The 20,024-nt window shown below is 44.1% G+C and overlaps 1 protein-coding gene across 1 annotated transcript; it reads left to right on the top strand.

Moving 5' to 3' along the window:
• Positions 1-5,252: 5,252 nt before the first annotated feature.
• Positions 5,253-18,971, top strand: LOC144163748 (uncharacterized). Its single transcript, XM_077694483.1, has 5 exons — positions 5,253-5,257; positions 5,598-5,665; positions 9,995-10,157; positions 14,207-14,330; positions 18,758-18,971. Exons 1-5 carry the CDS (start codon positions 5,253-5,255, stop codon positions 18,767-18,769), a joined length of 372 nt encoding a protein of 123 aa, XP_077550609.1. The 3' UTR covers positions 18,770-18,971.
• The last annotated feature ends 1,053 nt before the right edge of the window (positions 18,972-20,024 follow it).

Genomic DNA, 20,024 nt, shown 5'->3' with positions numbered 1-20,024 from the left:
TGAACTCTTTAGGCTCACAGGTGTCAGCCTCAGGGGGAAGCTCTGCGGCGTGCCAAAAGAGGAAGTGGCCGAGCTGGTGTTGTTCATTCGGTCCTCCTCCAAGAGCGAGTGCGTTCTGGAGTGGGCCCTGAAGATGGAACAGCCTGGAACTAAGCTTGGCAAGGAAAATGCTGATTCAATCTGCCTGATCCCACTGCTGGTGTCCTACTTTGGTGACGACGTGGAGAAGATAATGCAGCTGCACGAGGTAAGAGTGCTCCCATGTCTTGTATTGTAGCTGTATATCTGTGTGCAGTGATGGTTCAGCTATACAAAACAAAGAAGGCAATGCATAGTACTTTTTTAAGTGTAACCTTTTAATGATATTTATCTGTTACAGCTAAAAGAGGGTGGAAGTGAGATGGGAGAAATTTCTTCTCCCTACTTTGGGTGTGAGGATTCCAATTAGCACAGCCGGTAAATAGTGGTACCTTCTGCTGCACCCTCCACGACAATTGAGAAAATTTTAATAAGTGCCAATCCATCTGGAATGCTTGGTAATTGTTTTAAGTAAATGAGTAAAACATTCTTTGCAGTAGAGCACTCTTTGTTTTCAGATCCACATTCATTCAGAGAGGTAAAAGTTGTTTTTTCTAACCAGTTTGCGGGCATTCTTTTTGCTCACCAAAATGGATGGGAAGGTGGGAATTGGGATTTCGGAGCTTCAGTTCCTTAGCCAATAGCTGCACTTCGATATTGAAGCACTTGGGGTGATATATACCAAGTACAAATATTGTTATTGGTTCCTGTTGCATTGACGCAAGGCAAAAGTGCCTTCTTGAATACTCTTCAGCTTGTTTTCTCCTGCATGCACAGAAAAATGCTGTTACACCAATAACAAAAAGATTTTCAATGTTTCTGTGTTAATACTGTCAGATAACTTTTGAAGTTTGTGAAATGCTGCAGCCAAGATGGTGTGGCAGAAATTCATTTCAACATAGCTGTTATAGATTCTACACTCTGGCATTCACCCAGGCTCGTAGCAGCATCTGACAGGTTGGCTTTAAGCAAAATGCTATGTGTTGCTGACGTCGTGCCATAAAACACCTCCCACTTTCTTTTCTGTCATGCTGTGCACTAGTGGCGTAGGCAGACCAATATTTCAGAGGTGTTATACACCAACAGGAAAAAAAAGGTGTGACTGCTCTGGTTGCCCAAACAATATACGTCATTTTTCTCTATGCATTAATTTTGGGGGGTATTCTGACATCACAACAGCTGCACCCCCCCCCCCCCAGGCTACACCCCTACTGGGCACTGTTTTAGATGAAACAGAAAAATGTGGGGGCTGATATCATGTAAGAAGTATAGGCATGTCTTAAGAGGCTGGGATGACTGAAATGCACCAGTCCTTGGGCACAAAAGTGAGATGTAGAGAAGAGAAGAATAATTCTGGTACAAGAAGGAGTGGTTGATAAACGTTAACAAGCCTTCGAATGTTTGGAATGTGGCTAACTGAATCCTCCAATGACCACATGCGGGCCTTTTCTTCACCACTCCCAAAACGTCAAGATTCCAGTAACACTAAAGAGAGGCCATGCGTTTCCACCTTAGCCAGGACCTAGGAACTGTTTCTTGGCTGCATGAAACCTCAGTACGACCATTGCTTACCTGTCCACCATTAGGACATTTGAGCTGACTCGGTCACTAGCAATAACCAACAACCTTGACCAGGCAACACTCTCACTCCAGGCCCTCATCTAAGCTTGCACCATGTACAGTGTAGACCATTTATAACGTAACCGCTTATAGTGCGGGACCGGATATAACGCGGGTTTTCGTGACCACCGGTTTGGCTCCCATAGAACTCAATGCATAAGCATACCGCTTAAGATGCGGTTGGCCGAAGCACCATACCGTTTATAGTGCGGTTTTTCGGCGGGTCTGCTCATCGATCGGCGCAGGGGGCATCGTTTTAGGGTAGCAAAAGAAAAAAAGAAATGATGAAATCGGCCATCTGACGCAGCACGCACCCCTTGCTCTATAACTTCGACACAGAAGCAAAAAATAGGCACCCTTTAGTTCGCGCATACGTGATAACCACAGCTGTCCTTGCTTGATGCACCTCGGAAGATAGCGACCGGCTCCCCGTCCGCGCGTGGCAAGTTATTTCTATTAATCGTGAACCGCATGGCCCGTTTTCGCACATCGGCGTTGCGCGTGCGTTTTTTTCATGCTCGCGTCTACGATTCCGCGCTCGCGGTGGCTTCTTCGCGTGGCAGTGGGAGGAGCCTGACGACTTGCACCAATGGAAAGACGCGCACGTAATGGCGGGAGATTCGAAGCGCTCCGAGCCGGCTAGCCGCGCCAAAGGTGCTTAGGCTAAAGTCCCTCGATCAGATGAAGGGACTTTAGTTTAGGCTTACCGCCGCGGTATTTTTTGATGGGCGCTTTCACAAGCAGCGTGGATGGCAGTTGCGCCTCGTGCGGCATTTCAGCGAGCGGTTAGAAGTGCTCGCTGGAGCTCCCTGCACCGCTTCACGGCCAGTGCCGACGCCATGTTGCCGCCTCTTACCGCGCCGCACACATTACGTCAGTTTACGCGCCGGCGTCGCCGCGCTTGCGGCGTGCGCTGCACGTTTTCGCGAGAAATCGCTCCATGCGGTTCACGCTTTAGAACGTTGTGCAGATAAGCCACCGCTCTTCCCGAACAAGCGAGCCGCGCGAAGATTTCCACCACCAGTACGTTGCGCTGATAAGCAGCCGCCTTCGGCATCGTGAACGCAAGGTGGGGTAAAAAAAAAAATCCCGCTGGCCTTTCTTATCATGTCCTGCGGCATCTTCATAGACGCAAAAAACGCAGCCATGGTCTTTCAAAACACAAACACAACGGAAGTTAAAGCCGCACTCGCCGTTTGTAAGACCGCGCTTTTGCAATGTGTGAGACCCGGCAGCAGCGGCTGATGTTAAAAATAATACGAAATAAAGACCCTTCCTTCGTTTTTAGGCGCTGTGCGTTTGGGTGATAAAAAATTTTGGATGACTTGAGAGGTAGGTGGCGATTTGGTTGAATTCGCGCACGTTTTGGTTATAGTGCGGTACCGCTTATAGTGCGGATTTTTGCGGCTCCCGCCGCATACGTTATAAGCGGTCTACACTGTACATCCCACAGATTGTGTAGTGGGAACTGTTAAAAGCTTTAGTCTAACTTGTTATTTGACATTTTAGGATGAAAGCTTTAGATATCTCTGTACCAAGCGCACACGGCGTGAAGTGCCAAAAAGTAATGGTACAAAAAAGTGGAAGCTGTGGGCAGAGCAAGTGCAAGCTGGTGATCACATACCAGAAAAGGGAAATAGCAGAGCAGGAGGAGGTTTGAAGGAGGGCTGGGAGAATTAGGAATTGAACGCGCCTCAAGAAAGTGGAACACCAAAGGAGTGTGGGGGGGCTGCCACACGTTCTATACAAGCCGCCTTGAAGGGTAAATGTATGGACGGGGACTAACAAGGACGCTCCTGGCAATAGAGAGCGAGTGGAACGAGCTTTTGAAGATGCAATATATGTGACAGGGTGCAGCCGCAAATTTCAACAAGAGTTCAACAAAAGGCCCAAGTAGGCTTTCATATTCTTAAAAAGTTCACCTAATAATTTTTTGTTGCTTGTGAGGAATTCGTGTAGTTCGGCTCTCCCAATGCGTGGCTACTGCATTGCAGTCATATACAGTTACAAGTAGCGAGGACTTTCCTGCAGGACAGGGGCTATAACGTGTTACCGAAACATTATGCACAGGGATTGTAATTAATTTTTCTGCTTCCGGATGGCCTAACATCAACGTTGCGTGAAATGTGACGTGTGCGTTCTCACCTCTTACATGCATGACAATTAGTGGACCACCTGGAGTAAATTATAAGATGTCTGCATATCACCCAAGCTTTTGGCAGTGCTACACATGCTGCCTGCAATAATACGTACATAAATATTCAGGCACATACAGTCTATGCTCGTTACAGCGGATCCGGCAACAACAGACTTTCGGTTACAACAGTCCATTTCTGTTGCTTTGTCTGGTCCCCATGTATTTTAAATGGAGTCCACTCCGCTCATAATGGGCCCGGCTAGAGCAGACTATCGGCTATAATAGACTAAATTTTAGGCGAAATTTTTCGACTGAATGTTTAAATCGGGCTCCGCAGGGTCGGCATGCTTTTTCTTTGTTTAATTTGGCGAGAAAACCTATGTCTGGCAACATTGTTGGCAGCCGGGTAGTTGGCGTAGCGAAGTTAAACCAGTGCCAGTAGACTTGTCTTTTTTTGTGTGTGTTTGCGACCAGCGGCATGAGTGGCAGGGTAGCTGATTTCACTGTCAGATAAATTAAGCCCATTTAGCGCTGTCAAACATTGGGAAAAACAGGCCGACATCACGAGAAGTACAGGCCTGTCTAAGCAGACGGTCCGCTCGACCATCAAGAATGAGGCCGCTGCCGATAAACGCGACTCTGGTGAGATTGAACAACAGTGCTACGAGTGCGCGAAGTGGTGCACCTGGAGTTAAGTCTTCCCTTCGTCACAGTTTTTTTTATGTAAATAAGAACCCGGGTTCAGTGAAGGTCAGTATTTATTATTCCCATGCATGCATCAATCCCGTTTCGTTCGGTGAAAAAGGTAAGAAATGCCTCAGGGGGGTTGGTTCCCGTACATTATATGCAATCTGCCGGTGGCCGTGCGCAGTCCAAATGGTCTAACTTTCTATTTCACAGCTGTCCATCATCAGATTATTTCATTACAGCTGTTTCAATGACCTGACTAAAATCATAAAAACTGTGGAAGCTGCTTTGGGGGAACGTCAGGCAGCGATTGGATTTGTCTGACGAATGGTTTCTGGAATTCTGCCTTGTCACGAAGGAATTCAAAGCGCCCAGCTAATTCTGATGGGCGCAACTGATTTTTGTAGCTGGTTCATAATTGCTCCTAGTTATATTCTTGCTTCATTTGTTCTGTTCACAGCTGTCCATCATCAGATTATTTCATTACAGCTGTTTCAATGACCTGACTAAAATCATAAAAACTGTGGAAGCTGCTTTGGGGGAACGTCAGGCAGCGATTGGATTTGTCTGACGAATGGTTTCTGGAATTCTGCCTTGTCACGAAGGGATTCAAAGCGCCCAGCTAATTCTGATGGGCGCAACTGATTTTTGTAGCTGGTTCATAATTGCTCCTAGTTATATTCTTGCTTCATTTGTTCTGCTTATCATGCATCTTTACAGACTTGACCGCATGCAGTAGGCCTTTTCCAAGTGCTGGTGCTAAGCTTTGGAAATGATGTTTAGGCGATTCTTTGCCCGTGGGCAAACACTGAGGTGCTGCAGGCGTGTAAAAACAACAGTGTTTGTACTATGTATATGCAATATCGGTCAAAGTACCCAATTTTGCACTCATAACCCCTACCCTTCCCCTCCCGTGTCTGATACTGCATACTTCGGCTACAGCAGACGTTTTTTTGAGGATTAAGAAGGTCCGTTGTACCTGTAAAACAACAGAATAGATGAAAGGCCTCTAGATATTTGGAGACATCTTTAAAATTTGTTCTTATTGCCCTTCTATTTTTTCATTGTGTATTAGGCATCAACAGAACTTACAGAAGAATTCCGGACCAGACTTCCTTGAATTGCCAATTATTGGAGCGCTGGGTAAGCTTTCCCAATTCATTTCCTTTTATCCCCTTTATTTTTTTGAAGGGTTTTGATAATTAGCTTTAAACTTGTTGAAACTTTGTATAAAATGTGATACATTTCAAGCCTCCAAGTTTGGCACAGGAAATTGCGGCATTAAAAATGGCTGGCATGAATTACATATATTGGCCAAGCATATACTCTGTTGGGTTGTAGGTTAGCCACCCGTCAATCAAAAAGAGGTTCAGGTAAATATTATGGCCACCTTGATTGTTAAGAGTATCGTATCGTGATCATCAATTTCAAAAAGAGCAATGTGGGCATGCAGCACCATTGTTTTCATTGATTCAACTGGTGTTTGTATTCTGCCAGAAAAACGTCTTTTCTCTTTGCCAGATTACTCATTAAATTTTTTTTTGTGTGTAGTAATACAATACTGATTTTCTGATAAAACACCATATTTCCCCACGCATATAACCCGCCCCTGCATATAATCTGCACCTCCACTTTGAGATGCCGAAAAAGAAAAAAAATATCCTCGCGTATTTCCCGGACATTTGATTCCTGGACTACTAAAGAAAACGCGTATATTTAGCAAGTACAATACACTGACTGCAAGCCGAAAGTCACAATTCGCCATCCTTGTGTTTTCTTCCTTGTATGTTTCGTGTAATCGAAGGCTTAGCCTGTGTTACACCACGCACATTGCCGTGAACCTGCACTAAAGGGAGAACCCCATGCATTATCTGCACCCTACTTTGCCACTAGAATTTGGGCATTTTTGGTGCGGGTTATACGTGCGAAAGAGCGGTATCTATTTCAAATGTATTCTTTGCTTCCATCTGTTTTTGCTCTGTAAGGTAACCTACACATTAAGGTAAAAGAAAAAAGCTTATGTGCACCTTTTCTCAAACTTTTCTAGGCCAATCCTAAGCCCTCTCGACCACAAAGGACTCAAAGAATCGGCTTTACCTTTAAATGTGACAAAAATATTTTATAACAGTAAGAAAGAAAGGTGTCTTGTCTATAGATCCAACATAAAATATTTCAGCCTCGCCCGGTACACAAGCTTGTAAATTTTTTTGCAGCCTGTACACTTTTGCCTTGGCCTAGAAAATTTTGACAGACTGTGTGCTTCTGTTCTGTGAAATCTGCCTGACATTTGCTTTGCGCTGCACAATGCGGACATGTATGAGCCATGGTAGCAGTTCTAGTAGTTTTGAACGGTCTAGCCTATATATATATATATATATATATATATATATATATATATATGTGTGTGTGTGTGTGTGTTAAAGCAAAGCATTTTTCCACCCGGTTTGTATTCTTGGATCCCTTAAGGCGCGGTCACACTTGGCTGACACGGCAGTGATGACAATGCGACGGCAACGTTTACGAGTCGCTGAACCATTGGCCAACTGCTCAGTTGCCAGACTACGTTGTTATACTACGCTGACGGTGACATAAACATGTTGGCCGATGGAAAGTGCGCGTAGTGTAGCTGGCTTGCCGACCGAAGGCGCCAGCAAAACCGTTAGCCCGACCAGTCCCCTGACGCGTCGTCGAGAATAGACCGAGAGGCGAAAACTGCGCCCCTACAACATTCGTGCCACAATGAATGCAGCTCTGTTTGGTTAGTTTCTGGAGTGTAATAAACTCAGTAATGTCCATGAAGCTCATGCAACTCAACACTAGCGCTAATGCGATCCGTAGTTTGGCTTTAGATGCTTCGGCCGTGTTCTTCGGCGACACCGCTCTCCCGAACTGCAAACTGCACATGTGTGTGCTATCGGCTCGCCTGTACAAAAAAAAATCAGTTTCATGCAGAAAAAAAGTTACGTAGGGTAATTTGGGTAATAACGGATAAATATCGGCCAAGGTTTTTATCGTAAAACGCAAAACCAAAGTACGGCAAGCACTATCCCTGCAGTGTGAAATCGCAGTCGCAGCCGGGCACACATATTTTCGCGAGCGCTTTCGCGAAGCAGTGGAGTTGATGGCGATAAGCTATTGTGGGGGCTTCGGGGAACATTGCTTTCAGTTTACCAGCCAGGAGTTCTGTAAACCAGCTAGTAAACACTGATGTACTATACGAAGGATGGACCTCCATCTAGTACACAGGCTAATTGGCAGCTGGTCGGCATTTGTGTTGGGGCACAGTGGTGTCATGCGTCGCGCCGCTCGCTCGCTCGCTCGACGTTGCGGGTTCAATTCCTGACGGGGTGGGTTTTTTTTTTGCGGTTTTTAAAGGAGCATGGTCTGTGTATCCAATTTTCAAATCATTTTCTGCGTGATTTTGAGAAGCAACTACCTTTGTTATGGAAAATTTCCTTCGAAACAGCGAGTGGCGTCTGGAGCCACAATTAAGCTTACTTTTCTTGCACCGCGTTTCTCAAAAATGCGGTACCATGGTGCACTGTAAAGCCTTCTCTATTAGAGGAGGTTAAATTTCCGCTGACGTACGTACTAATTTAGATGCATATTCTACGTGCTACAGAGGTCTTTTTGCCGGGGTTCATCCATAAAATCCGTATTATTACTGCCACGGCAGCAGCGAACACAGCTCTTTTATCTTTGTTTGTGATCTAACAAGAAGTTGAGAAGTACACACAGTACAAGCAGCGCACACGCGAGTACACACGAACGGTTTATGTCGCGGCAGTCGTGACACGATACTCTAAGTTTGACTGAAGAAAGAAACAGATCCCCAGTGGAGAGGGTCGCCGTGTGGTCGTCGGCGTGGTGTGACAAGCGCGTCGGCCGACATCGTGCAGACACCGAGGCCCCGCCGATTTCTCGCTGACGCAGACGATTGGCCAACGGTCGGTGTCAACGTGGTGTGACATGGCTGCCGACAGCTCGCCGACACGGTGTTGGCCGATCAAATCGTCCGATGGTCAGGCTAGTGTGACTGCGCCTTTAACCATTTTGTTTGTTGCCAGTGTGCCAGTTTTCAACCTACCGGGTTAAAAAATGCTTTCACATTAAAACAAGACAACTCCGAGTGCACTCGACTCTTTTACAGTCTGTGAAGACAGATCAACCAGAGAGCTAGCTTGTCTTTAGCACCTGATGGCAACAGAAACAGTAATGCTTTATTTGCGTGCTTAGCAAATTAGCATCCTAGAATATGCATGGAGAGGACAAGGATTTGTACTGGCACCTTGTTTTGCTATTACAACTCTGAGCCCGGAACTCTGATTCAGCGGATTTTGTTTTTTTTTTCTTTCAAAGTTCTCCATTATGATAAATGAAGTGTGAAGAGACTGCTCTACCACAAAAAAAGTGTAGAATGCTTGGGTCATGTTTTCAGTTTTTCAACTGATTTACATGCAATTTTAGCAGAAGTGTATGCTAAAGTGCCACTTCCCTTGCACAATCCTCTGAAATCGTTCTCACATTGGCTTGGACAACATGTTAGCAAGCCTGTATGGCTGACTATGGCCAACTAGTTTTTACCTTTTGAAACTGTGCATAAAATAGCACGAACAGAGTACAGAACTTGGTTTTAGGAAGCAGATGCGACAGATACAAGTGCCAAATTGACAATACCTGTTTACCTTATCAGAAAACAAGATATCCTGGTGTAAGTGTTTTTGCCACGGCATGCTCAAGAGTGTGTCGATTGACTTGACCACCCCTTTTCTGGCTGCCTGAGGCAGTTCACTCCTCCTCTTGTCCTTGCAGCCCGCGATGCTTCATGTATCCTCCTTCCTTCTGTTTCAAAGCAAGTCTGCCTGGCTGTCGTGGCACTGGGCTAGCTCTGCTCAGAACAATTGGAACCTTGGGAAATGGTTTTCCATGTCCACCTAATTTCAATAATTAAAATCAAATTAGATTCTTGAGTGTATAGTTAACTTCACATTGGCAAGGAAAATCTAACTAGGTGCATGAATCACGTACGTCATGGTGGCATAGAAGGAGCCGAAACGTTTATTGAGAAAAAAAAAGAAAACACTTCATATAAATGCCTGTAACATATACAGTAGACTCTCGTTGAGACGAACTTGGTTATGACGAATTTTATGGGTAAAATGTCCACCTCTTTTGCTCTCTTGCCACATGCACAAAATTAGGCAAGCGTCTGCTTAAGACAAATTTATAATAATATGAACAAATATTCATGGTTCCTTCGAATTCGCCTAAATGGGAGTTTGCTGGATATCGGGGGACCGTCTGAATTGTAATGTAGCATTTGGTATTCAGATGTATTCTAATAACACTTGTCTGGGGGATGTTCATGGAGACTTTCTGAGCGATTTAAACAAAAGAAAAAAGCAGCTGCTTCAAGCACTTTTGTATTATATATTTCCAGCTGTACAATTATGACTTCTTTGTCTTTCTCAGGCCAGACACTCTTTAACTGCAGCTGCCACGTGTTTGTCGACCGGGCACTTGTCGTGGAAAATATAAGCTTCCTGCTTGGGGTGGAGCTTCTTTTGGCTTTGTACTTCTGCCTGAACATCAAGTATCCCAGAGGGGTTGCTTCGACAATGGAGTTCATTCAAAGGTAGGTTGTTTTCTGTTTAGTTTAATACTCTGCTTATTGTTGGTGTAGTAGCTTCTGGTGGATCTGCCTTGCAGATAACAGCTGTATTTTGTTAAACTTGGCATCCTCATAAGCAGTGGTGCTGCAACATAGTCGTGATACCACCTACTTATACATCTGATGCGGCCAATCAAGTTAAACTGTGAAGACAAAATGCAACTGTGGGGAATTCAAATTATGTACTGCATTGACCCAATCACTACGAGGCCAATTTTAATGCAAACTTCCAACAACTAAGCTGAATAATAATGGCAAGAGATGTAGTAGTGGTATGTCACCTGCCACTTTCTTGCCGAGTCCATATGACATCTTGTTAGTGCCACTAGCGGCTGCAGTCTAAAGCCATTGCCATGAAGCATGACTGTGGGATAGTAGTTGTGCGTCAGTTGTGTTGCAAGACATAATTCGAGTTGTAATGTGCAATTAGCACACCATTACCTCAATTTATAGTATTACTGCTATTACATCACTTCTGTGGTTTGTAACCGGAAATTTTAAGATCTTTCACTATTTTTGTCATTCTTCAGTTTAAAAAAAACATCGTTCAAGTATGGAATGTAGTTGAGCGAGCTACCTAAGGCTAGTTCTTTCTGACCCCTTTAAGCAGCACTGTAGAGGGGCATGCGGTGTCTGAATGAAATATTTTATGCCACAAAATCAAGGAGAAAGTCAGTTCATTGCAGCAACTTGAAGAGAAGAAATGACAACTGCAGAATAAAAGTGCAGATTCAGCAGGTGTGTCTGTTACCGTATTATGCGGAATAGAGATCGAACTGGAATATAAGTCGACCTCCTGACCTTGTAGCCGAAAAATGCAAAAAAAAAGAATTGGTACACGCTATTGGTTTATTGAGGCTATAACCTGTTTCGTCTCAGATTACTCTTTGGGGTTGTCATCCATGGTGCAGACCAGGGAATTGCTTATGCAGCACTTTTTAAACACTCACAAGACCGTCTCATCGTGAAGCAAGCGCAAAGCATGGGAAAATCGTGTGCACACCGTACTGATAGCCAGTCTGTGCAGGTGGCTAGCAAGCATCTCAGGGTATCCATTCATAGAGATGTCACACGGCGCTTGCAGACAAAAGTCGCCACTTTGTACAGAAGCACAAGTGCACATAGCAGCGCTTTTGAAACGAGGTCTTACGAGCATTGCATACAAAGAACTGCCCTTCAGCTAACACCAGTAGCACACTGTAGATGGCCTTCAGCGACACCAAACTGGCGCAAGCCAGACACATCATGAAAAACTTCCAAATTTTCGTTTAATTGCTGCTGTGAAATGGCACCACGTGCTTAAACTTATTTTGAGCGAGAAGGAAATGTATGCACACATTCACTGACAGCGAGAGAAGCAACAAAACAAAGATTGTGGTGCGTCTGAGTTGTTGAAGAAAAGTACTGTAGAAGTGCAGCTTGCTGGGCCAGTTAGTGCATATCGAAAGAACGGGAACCAGCGAAAAAGATGCAAAACAAGGGGAGGGACGAGACAACACAACGCCGGACTAGCAACTGAAATTTAATGAAGAAACCGACACACTCGCTGAACAACCAAGTCAACGCATGCGCCAACACGTACGTGTGAAACGTATGAAGATGCTGTTGTTACGAACTACCTCTACTTTCGTATCAACACCACTCAAGTTTGAACGAAGCTAATTCCTTTATCGCTGAGGATGATAGACGGTGCGCTAATGCAGTTGCCTTCCTGCTGTTGTCTTATGAAGAACGCCTCCAGTATTTCCCTCTCATTCTTAGTCCTGCCTTTTCCAAGGATCGTTACACTATCAAATAATGGTTCGCACTTGCACTGTCGACAGTGAAAGGCAAGGTGTCCAGCTCCTTGAGAACTAACTAACGCGCAATGCTCCTCCAGCCGCTCATTGACACATCGGCCGGTTTGGCCGATGTAAACCTTCCCACACCTCAGCAGAATTTTATAGATGACACTGTGCTCACACTTAATGAATTTCTTGGCATGGTTTGTCTTACACGCGCATTTCTCTTTTCCCATATTTCCAAAGCACGCGCACAGTCTGGAGAGTTTACACGGCGCGGAAAAGACCACTTGAACCCCGTGCTGCGAAGCAATTTTCTTTATGTTGTGCAACACTTTATGTATATACGGCATTACTTCAACCTTCCTTTTTTTCCTTCTTTTCATCTGGTCCCTTTCATCTGGTCCCTGTGACTAAGAATTAGAGGGAAGTACTGCAGGACTAAGAATTAGAGTACTAAGAATTAGAGGGAAGTACTGGAGGCATTCTTCATAAGACAACAGCAGGAAGGCAACTGCATTAGCGCACCTGTGTCTATCACCCTCAGCGACAAAGAAATCGGCTTCCTTCAAACTTGAGAGGTGTCGATACGAAAGTGGAGGTAGTTAGTAACAATAGCATTTTCATTCGTTCACGCGTACGTGTTGGCGCATGCGTTGACTTGGCTGTTCACAGAGTGTGTCGGTTTCTTCAATTAAATTTCAGCTGCTAGTCCAGCGTTGTGTTGTCTCGTCTCTCCTCGTGTTTTTCGTCCTTTTTTGCTGGTTTCCGTTCCTTCGTTGAAGAAAACCACCGGTAGTATAAAAAAATTAGAATATACAATTCGTAGGGAAGCATTTCAAAACGCGCCCTAGAAAAAATGTCGACTTGCGTGGAGCAGTTTGTCAGATATATAAAAAAATTTTAGTTTGCATTGTGCTCTTGCCATGCAGTGAAGCCCAACCTAAATTTCAAAATGTGCAATTTCTGGCGGTTCCCTGGAAGAAATCTGGTGGTTTGACATTAGCAGCGGCAGCAATTTGCCCCCACGTAACATAAAAACATCTTGTCAATGACCGACTTAGCATTTCCGGCCAGCAGAGTATTTGGGGCAAGCGCGCAATGCGGAAAAACATGCATGATGTTGAAAACAAAATGAAGTTGATGCTTGTTGACGCTCACCGTCAGTTATGATGTTCTGACTCGCTAATGTAGCCTTGTTTGCAGCAGTGAGGTGCAATGCGCTAGAATCGTGCCCTGCAAACTTTTGCTGTTGTGTCATAAAAAAAGATCAGCATTACCAGCCTCCTCCATTGCAGTGCCACCTAAAATTTTTGAAAAGAAACAGTACAAAACGTATTGGAGACTGTCCGAATAGAGGGTTCAACTAAGAAACAACACTACACTCTGAAGATAGCCTCGTATGAAAACGAAACTGGCAGGCGGTGTGTAAGGCGGTTTAAAGCACTCTTCTCGTCGAAACTGATATCTGGTGACTGGGTGCTATCGTTTGACTTGCCTGGGAAGTTGTCATCACAGAAATTGGGTTAGGGTGGGTGAAATCAGGAACGGCAGGCTTTTTTCAAGGATTAGTAGCGGATGCTCAAGGCTTGAAGTTGGGTAACTGCGTGGTAGCGCCTATATGAATTTCCTCATGCAGAAATGAAAACGAAACAGTGGTAAACTGTTCGTTAATGGTCCTGTGGTAAGTGAAACTACAACACACCTTAGAACAACGTACGCAGAGGGAATAAAACTACCTAAACAGACACTGCTTGACATTTTCCGCCAATTTCTGAGATTATTACTGTCAGAGTGCAAGCCTGACGATGGAAAATCGGCTTCTGATTCACCATTATAAAGAAAAACAAACGCTGATGCAGACTAATTACCAGTGGCACGTATTCTTCTTCAGTAGCGTTGACCACGCCCCTTTTCCACACCCAGGTAATGCAAACGCTTCTCAAAAATCACATTTTCATTGCAAAAATGAAAACGAAATAGATTTTGAAAGGGCATTTTCTGAGCTAACTCCAGATCGTTCCAGAAACGGCTGGAATGCTGTGAAAAGGGGCTCCCAAGGTATCTTTGAAATTGAACGGTTTTGAATAGGTGCGGTAAAGAAAGAATTAAGTCGCTGTGGTTAAGTCACTTAAGAAAGAGGCGTCACTGTGGTAATAAAAGAACAGGCTAAGCCAGCAAGGAATTTAATGTGTTGGCTGGACTGACTGTTATCTGTTTATTTTGTTTTAGGTACCTAGTTGGCATCACACCAAGTGAAGGTACCAAACAGGAGGAAGCGCGGCCCAAAGGAGCGGAGTCAAAGGCCATGAAAGCCGCCGCAGAGCTTGAGACATTCAAGAAGAAATGGAGCAATGTGAGTTGCAGGCCTTTATAAGTTGTGTGGTGAACTGTATGCGTCTGTTCTGGAACCTATACCCCCCCCCCCTCCAAAAAAAAAAAAAAGACTCCACAACCACGAGAACCCCACCCAGGGGGATATACACAGCCTCCCAAGAGGATACACAATATGGGGGGTTGTCGTTCTCCCCAGGAGGACAACGACAACCCCCTCAGGAGGATTTCGACATCCCCTCAAAATCAAAATTCTGGATTAACCCCTGCGTCTGTTCATATGACTGAAAGTACTACACCCAATAAGTATTCTTTTAATCTGGGTATATTTTAAAGGAGCCATGAAGAGAAAACACAAGTTTGGTTCATTCAAAAGATTGCCTCGTTAGAATCATACTGACACCACTGCTAACGTAAACTTCGCTCAAACAAGCTATACGCCTCGAGCGCGGCCTGTAGGGGCGCCACTGAAATCCCCCTAGCGGTCCGTTTTGAAAACAGGCGCGGGAGTCTCCGTCCCGCTCCCCACTGTCACCGTTGCTTTTGCGGCATGTTCACGAGTAAGATTTAGCGTTTGCGGGCGTTGGAAATCCATGTTTATGTGGAGCGGTCACTCTGTTCGCAAATGGGGTGTGTTTACGAGAGTGTAAATGCTTCTGACGCGATCTTAGTGTGGTATATTCGGTCTGTATAAGCCCCAGGTGTGTGTCACAGGCCAGTGTCGAGGAACCGGCGTATGCATGGACCTGATTGTAGTTACACTGCCCTGAATTTGCTAGCAGTGTCTCCGTAACCACCGGTTCCTCAGATATTCATGCTACGGGTATACACTAAGATGTAAATCAGTTTTGTGCACTTACATATTCAGTGAAACACTCATACCTGACAGCACGCCAGTTACTTTTGCCAATAATATACCTCAGATATTGATCACCACCATTTACAAGCCAGTGTGTGTTAATTTCGGGAATATTCAACGTAAGTACGATGGATAATCCAGAATTATACTCAGGGATCAGCACACGACAAAGAGTCGTCTTGTCGTGAGGGGAGCGCCCGCAAACATTCGTCTGCTACATATATCCTCTGCGAGGAGCGCGCCGACGGGCTTAAAATATAATCGGCGTCCGCGATTAAACGCTTCTTCGAAATATCGTTACATGGCACAGGGAGCCTGCAGAATAAAGGAGAAACTGAAATCATGGGGCCTTATCACGTATACCACACTCTTCCAACGACACCTTTCATCGCTGGTGAACTGCCTACCCTGTATACTTCCAAAAATGCGTCCGCCGAGCGATCAGCTGTTCGTTGAAGTCGAAAAACAAAACGACAGTGAACGCGATATTTGTGTGTGTGATTACTAAAACGTTCATTGCTTGATTCCGCTCCGCATTTGTACATAGCGTCCCCCTCCCCTACCCCCCACCTATATCTCGCGAAATAGCAGTGCATTTCGCGTATAGTTGGTCTGGCGAGCTTCGACGAACGTTGTTAGCATGTCAGAAGCTGCACTGTATTTTTTTAAATTTCCGTTAGAGCTATTATGTTTCTTCCGTACTTGCACAGCATGTATTTTTCCGTGGTTTCATATTAGATTGCCTTGGTTCTTGCTATAAGGCGTGTGTGGGCACATATTCAACGACTACAGGCTTGAAATATACTTAACATTTTGGCATGGTTTATATTCTTATAAAAGGCATAGGTTATTGTCCGGGATTGGCTAATCACATCCCCGAAACATATTTTTCTGCGACGTATATATTGGAAACGAAGCCGCATTCGTTGTCCAGGCTGCAAAATGAAGGCAACCTCTCACTGTGCCAGTATCAAGTATAAGCGAGGCGACAGTAGAATTCATTTGTGCCTGACGTATTTGGAGGTGACAGGGGTGATATGCTGCTACCGTCGCCGACGCCCGGAAGAGCGGCGACGATGCGCGCAGAACCGCGTCGCCGGGTAGCTCTAGCAGGCGATCGCGTGCTCTACGAAGACGCAGCTGCTTTTTAAGTGACCTAAACGTACTCTTTACGGATAGACGCCCCCATAACGAGTTTTTTTTTAGGGCGCGGAAAGGCGAAAAGAAGCGAAACAGAACCAAAACTCTGCACGAGCCCCTATCAGCCACGCAGCGCACATCCCGTCAACGCCGCGGAGAGGCGGCGGCAGGCGGCGCAGCGATCGCGAAGCTCGAGGCGTATATATTTAGGAAAAAAAGGGAATGGCCATGCGACCCACTAGCTCATTTCCCGCAGCAGAACCTATGACGTCACATGTTACAGTTCTGGGATTTGCGGAGGGCGGCAAAAGCAAACGCAAATTAGGCAGAGCTTACAAGCTTGCCGAACGAGCTATTTGTGCTTAAATGTAGGGCAAATTCTTTTCAAAGCCGTAAGAATGGTGGGACAAACAGTGGAAGTTTCAGAAGCACACGTAAACAGAAGTGCCGATGTGTACTGCTGTTGGTACTGCGCGCGCTATGCTTGGTTTAGCTGCACAGGACTGCAGGGCTTTGGGGTTGTCTCAGACTACACTTGCCGACTGACGCAAGGAACGGTGTTTTACGTGAGCATATTTGTAGAGCGAGCACTATGTTTCACGAAGCAATTATTTTCTTCCTGAAGAAAACCAAGCCAGGTTTAAATACGGTCAAAAACAAACCAAAGGCCATGGAGAAAGAAATTCTTGCTCCGCGCCAAAGGCAGAAAACGGTATGCTACGGTATGGTGGCGCCATCTAGGTTCACTAACGGCAAACAAGGCCTCCCAATTGGCTGCAGAGCTATGGTCCCTAGAAATATCTTTCTAGGGACCATAGAAGAGCGCTCAATTCCTGTGAAGTCATTGCGGACCACGAGAACACTCGATTTAGTGGGAAAATTAAAATTTTAACTTAAATTAATCAATTTCTCAGTGAATAAAACATTGTTTGCATTTGGACAAGCGCTGGGGGCACTATAAAACATTAAATCTTTCGAATGACACAAACTTGTATTTTGTCTTCATGGCTCCTTAAAGGGGAGACATGGATGGATCCTAAAACTATTCCTTTTATTTTTAAGTAAACTCTGTTAAACTTGTCACTCTTGCTGCTTCTTTTCCACTGATTTCAAATATTCCGTTATTTTTTTAGTTTGTCAATTAGTTCCCGAGATAATTAGAGGCAATTAACCATTTTTGGAGGAACAAGGGACAAACCAGTGTTGGTCATAAAACTGTAATCTTTACATTTTCCAACATTATGAACCCTGGTGAGTGCAATAAGAGAATCAGTTTTTTGATGCATTGCTTGGAACTAATTTTAAAGCCCATTAAACTTCAGTGTTTGAAATGGGCACTCAATATGGTTCCTTGCCACTGGTGCCACCAAGGTGTAAAGAAATCAGTGGGGGAAAGCACCAAGTCTTAAAAATTTCACAAAGTTTACTTAAAAATTAAAAATTTTTTTTAAGAGCAGTGTCCCCCCTTAAAGATATATCCTGTACTGTACTAATCTGACTTGTCATGACTTACTTATCATGACTTTGACTTACCCGTACGTTCTTACAGGTAAATCTGGCATATAATTTGAAATTCCACTTGCTTTTTGCCCCAGTCATTTGGGCCTAACTTGCTTTCCCTTGGTTTAGAATTGCTCCTTAGGGTGTTTTACTCCACATAGTAATGCGCAATTCTTGCCATTTTCAGCAAACTGCATACAAATTACAGTATCCCTTTTCACAATGTAACATGTCACAGTGTAACATGGCACACTGATAATGGAAAAGACGAAAGCAGCTGGTACTGTCATTATTTGGATATATTACAAGACACGAATACATTGATAAGAACGGCCATTGAAGAATCTCAAAGGCGAATCTCAAAGGTGATTCTCAAAGGCAAGACAGGCACACTCAAGTTAATCTTTATACCATAATTACATGGTATAAAGATGCTGCACCCTTACAAGTGAGAATCTTCTTTCCCTGCTTCCTCTGTCACCTCCGCGTGCCGTCATGCCGAGGTTCTCATTCTTATGCACGCGCTATCTCCCGCAGACGGGCGGCAATTTCAATACATTTTGAAAACAGAGCAAAATGTACTCATACAATTATTAGCCCAAGCCGTTCACGAGGTAGTGTCTACTTTTGCTGTGAGAGACTAATCAATCCTTTTTGGTGGTAATGATGGTAAATTACTGGAAGCTATCATTTGTAAGTACGGTGGCCTCTGCACTAAAAAAATGCAGACACGTCTGGTAGCTTGTTATAATCAAAGGTATGTTTTAAAGGTATATCAGCTTTTTTTGGCCTTATTTTTTATGTACCATTTCATGGTCGTCCTCAAATATACAAAATAGGTCTACGGCATGCATTTTCACCCAGTTTTAATGAAGTATGAAATTAATATTTTATTGGTAATGGCTTTGGTAATCTCCCAAATAAAAATACTTTCTTGTTTTTGTTTTCAGCTGCTCTGCTAAACTAGTTTCTGGACCGTCCACTGGACAATCTGATCTAGAAATGTTCGTCATGCAAGCCCGTCAAGTGATACGAGACAAGTTGCAAGTTGCAAGTCCAGAATGATGTATTATACAGTTCTCAATATAGCCTCAAAAGTACCCTTGTTGCTGTCAGTCTTGCCAATCTATGTCGATTTGTGTCATAAACAACACAAATTCTGTACACCAAATATGTTTCATTGCAGCAAAGTGGTGGGTGGAAATTGTTAACAGATTCAGTGCGCATGCTTGAAGTTACATGCTAACTGCAGAATTTCTTCTCTTCTCTATTGTGTTTTAGTAGCGTATTCAAAAATAGTACCACATGTGCCTCTTAAGAGTTAATTGCACTGAGAAAGCTAAATGAATCTGGAACAAAGTCAAACAGGTCAAGAAAATACAGTATTTATTAAGGTACCAGTGATTGTGATTAAACTTCAAACCATTAATGAAATACTAAACAGATTAACGATGATAAATGAGCATCTCTTTAAAAGTTTTTTCTGAACTTCTGCACTGCTGTGCTTGTGCTCTAAGTTTACGCAAAGGTCACATTATGTAGCCTATCTTGTTTGACAGTAAGGATGCCAGTGGTACCTGCTTATTTAGAAAATGAAACAATTTTGCCTATGAGAAACTGTAGCCATTTCAAATGGCCGTGGCTAACTAGTGACATTCCCAAAGGCAAATTTTTTTAGTTTTCTATATAAGCAGGTTTTGTGTCAAACAGAATAGACCGCATAATGTGACTATCGCGTAAGGTTAGAGTGCAAATGCAGAAGTGGTTTGTTCAAAAAAACTTTTATAGGCGCTCATTTTTTGCCGTAACCCTGCTACTGCTGCGACAGTTGCGATACAGTTAGCATGCTTTACGGTTCAAATTCATCCGGTAAAGAGAGAGAAAATGACTTTATTGAGAAATAAATATCCTGCGGAGGTGGGTTCAAGAAAATGCCGTATTGATCTTTTACAGTTACACTCTTGTGAAAGTGCATGACGGCGTCAAACCGTAACGGAAAATAATGGTTTGTTTTCCATAAAAATGCAGTACGGTTTTGCATCATCAAACAAAACTTACGGTTTCTGCACTGCACAAGTGTGCTACAGTTCCTGTTCCGTTGAACAGAACTTACGGTTTCTGCACTGCACAAGTGTGCTACAGTTTCTGTTCCGTTGAACAGAACTTACGGTTTCTGCATTGCACAAGTGTGCTACAGTTCCTGTTCCGTTGGACAAA

The sequence above is a fragment of the Haemaphysalis longicornis genome, unplaced genomic scaffold, assembly GCF_048455015.1.
Source record: "Haemaphysalis longicornis isolate Haplotype H1 unplaced genomic scaffold, Haemaphysalis longicornis Haplotype H1 scaffold_13, whole genome shotgun sequence".
Taxonomy (NCBI): Eukaryota; Metazoa; Arthropoda; class Arachnida; order Ixodida; family Ixodidae; genus Haemaphysalis; species Haemaphysalis longicornis.
The sequence above is the reverse complement of the archived record's forward strand: the minus strand, read 5'-3'. Positions and strand labels throughout refer to the sequence as shown.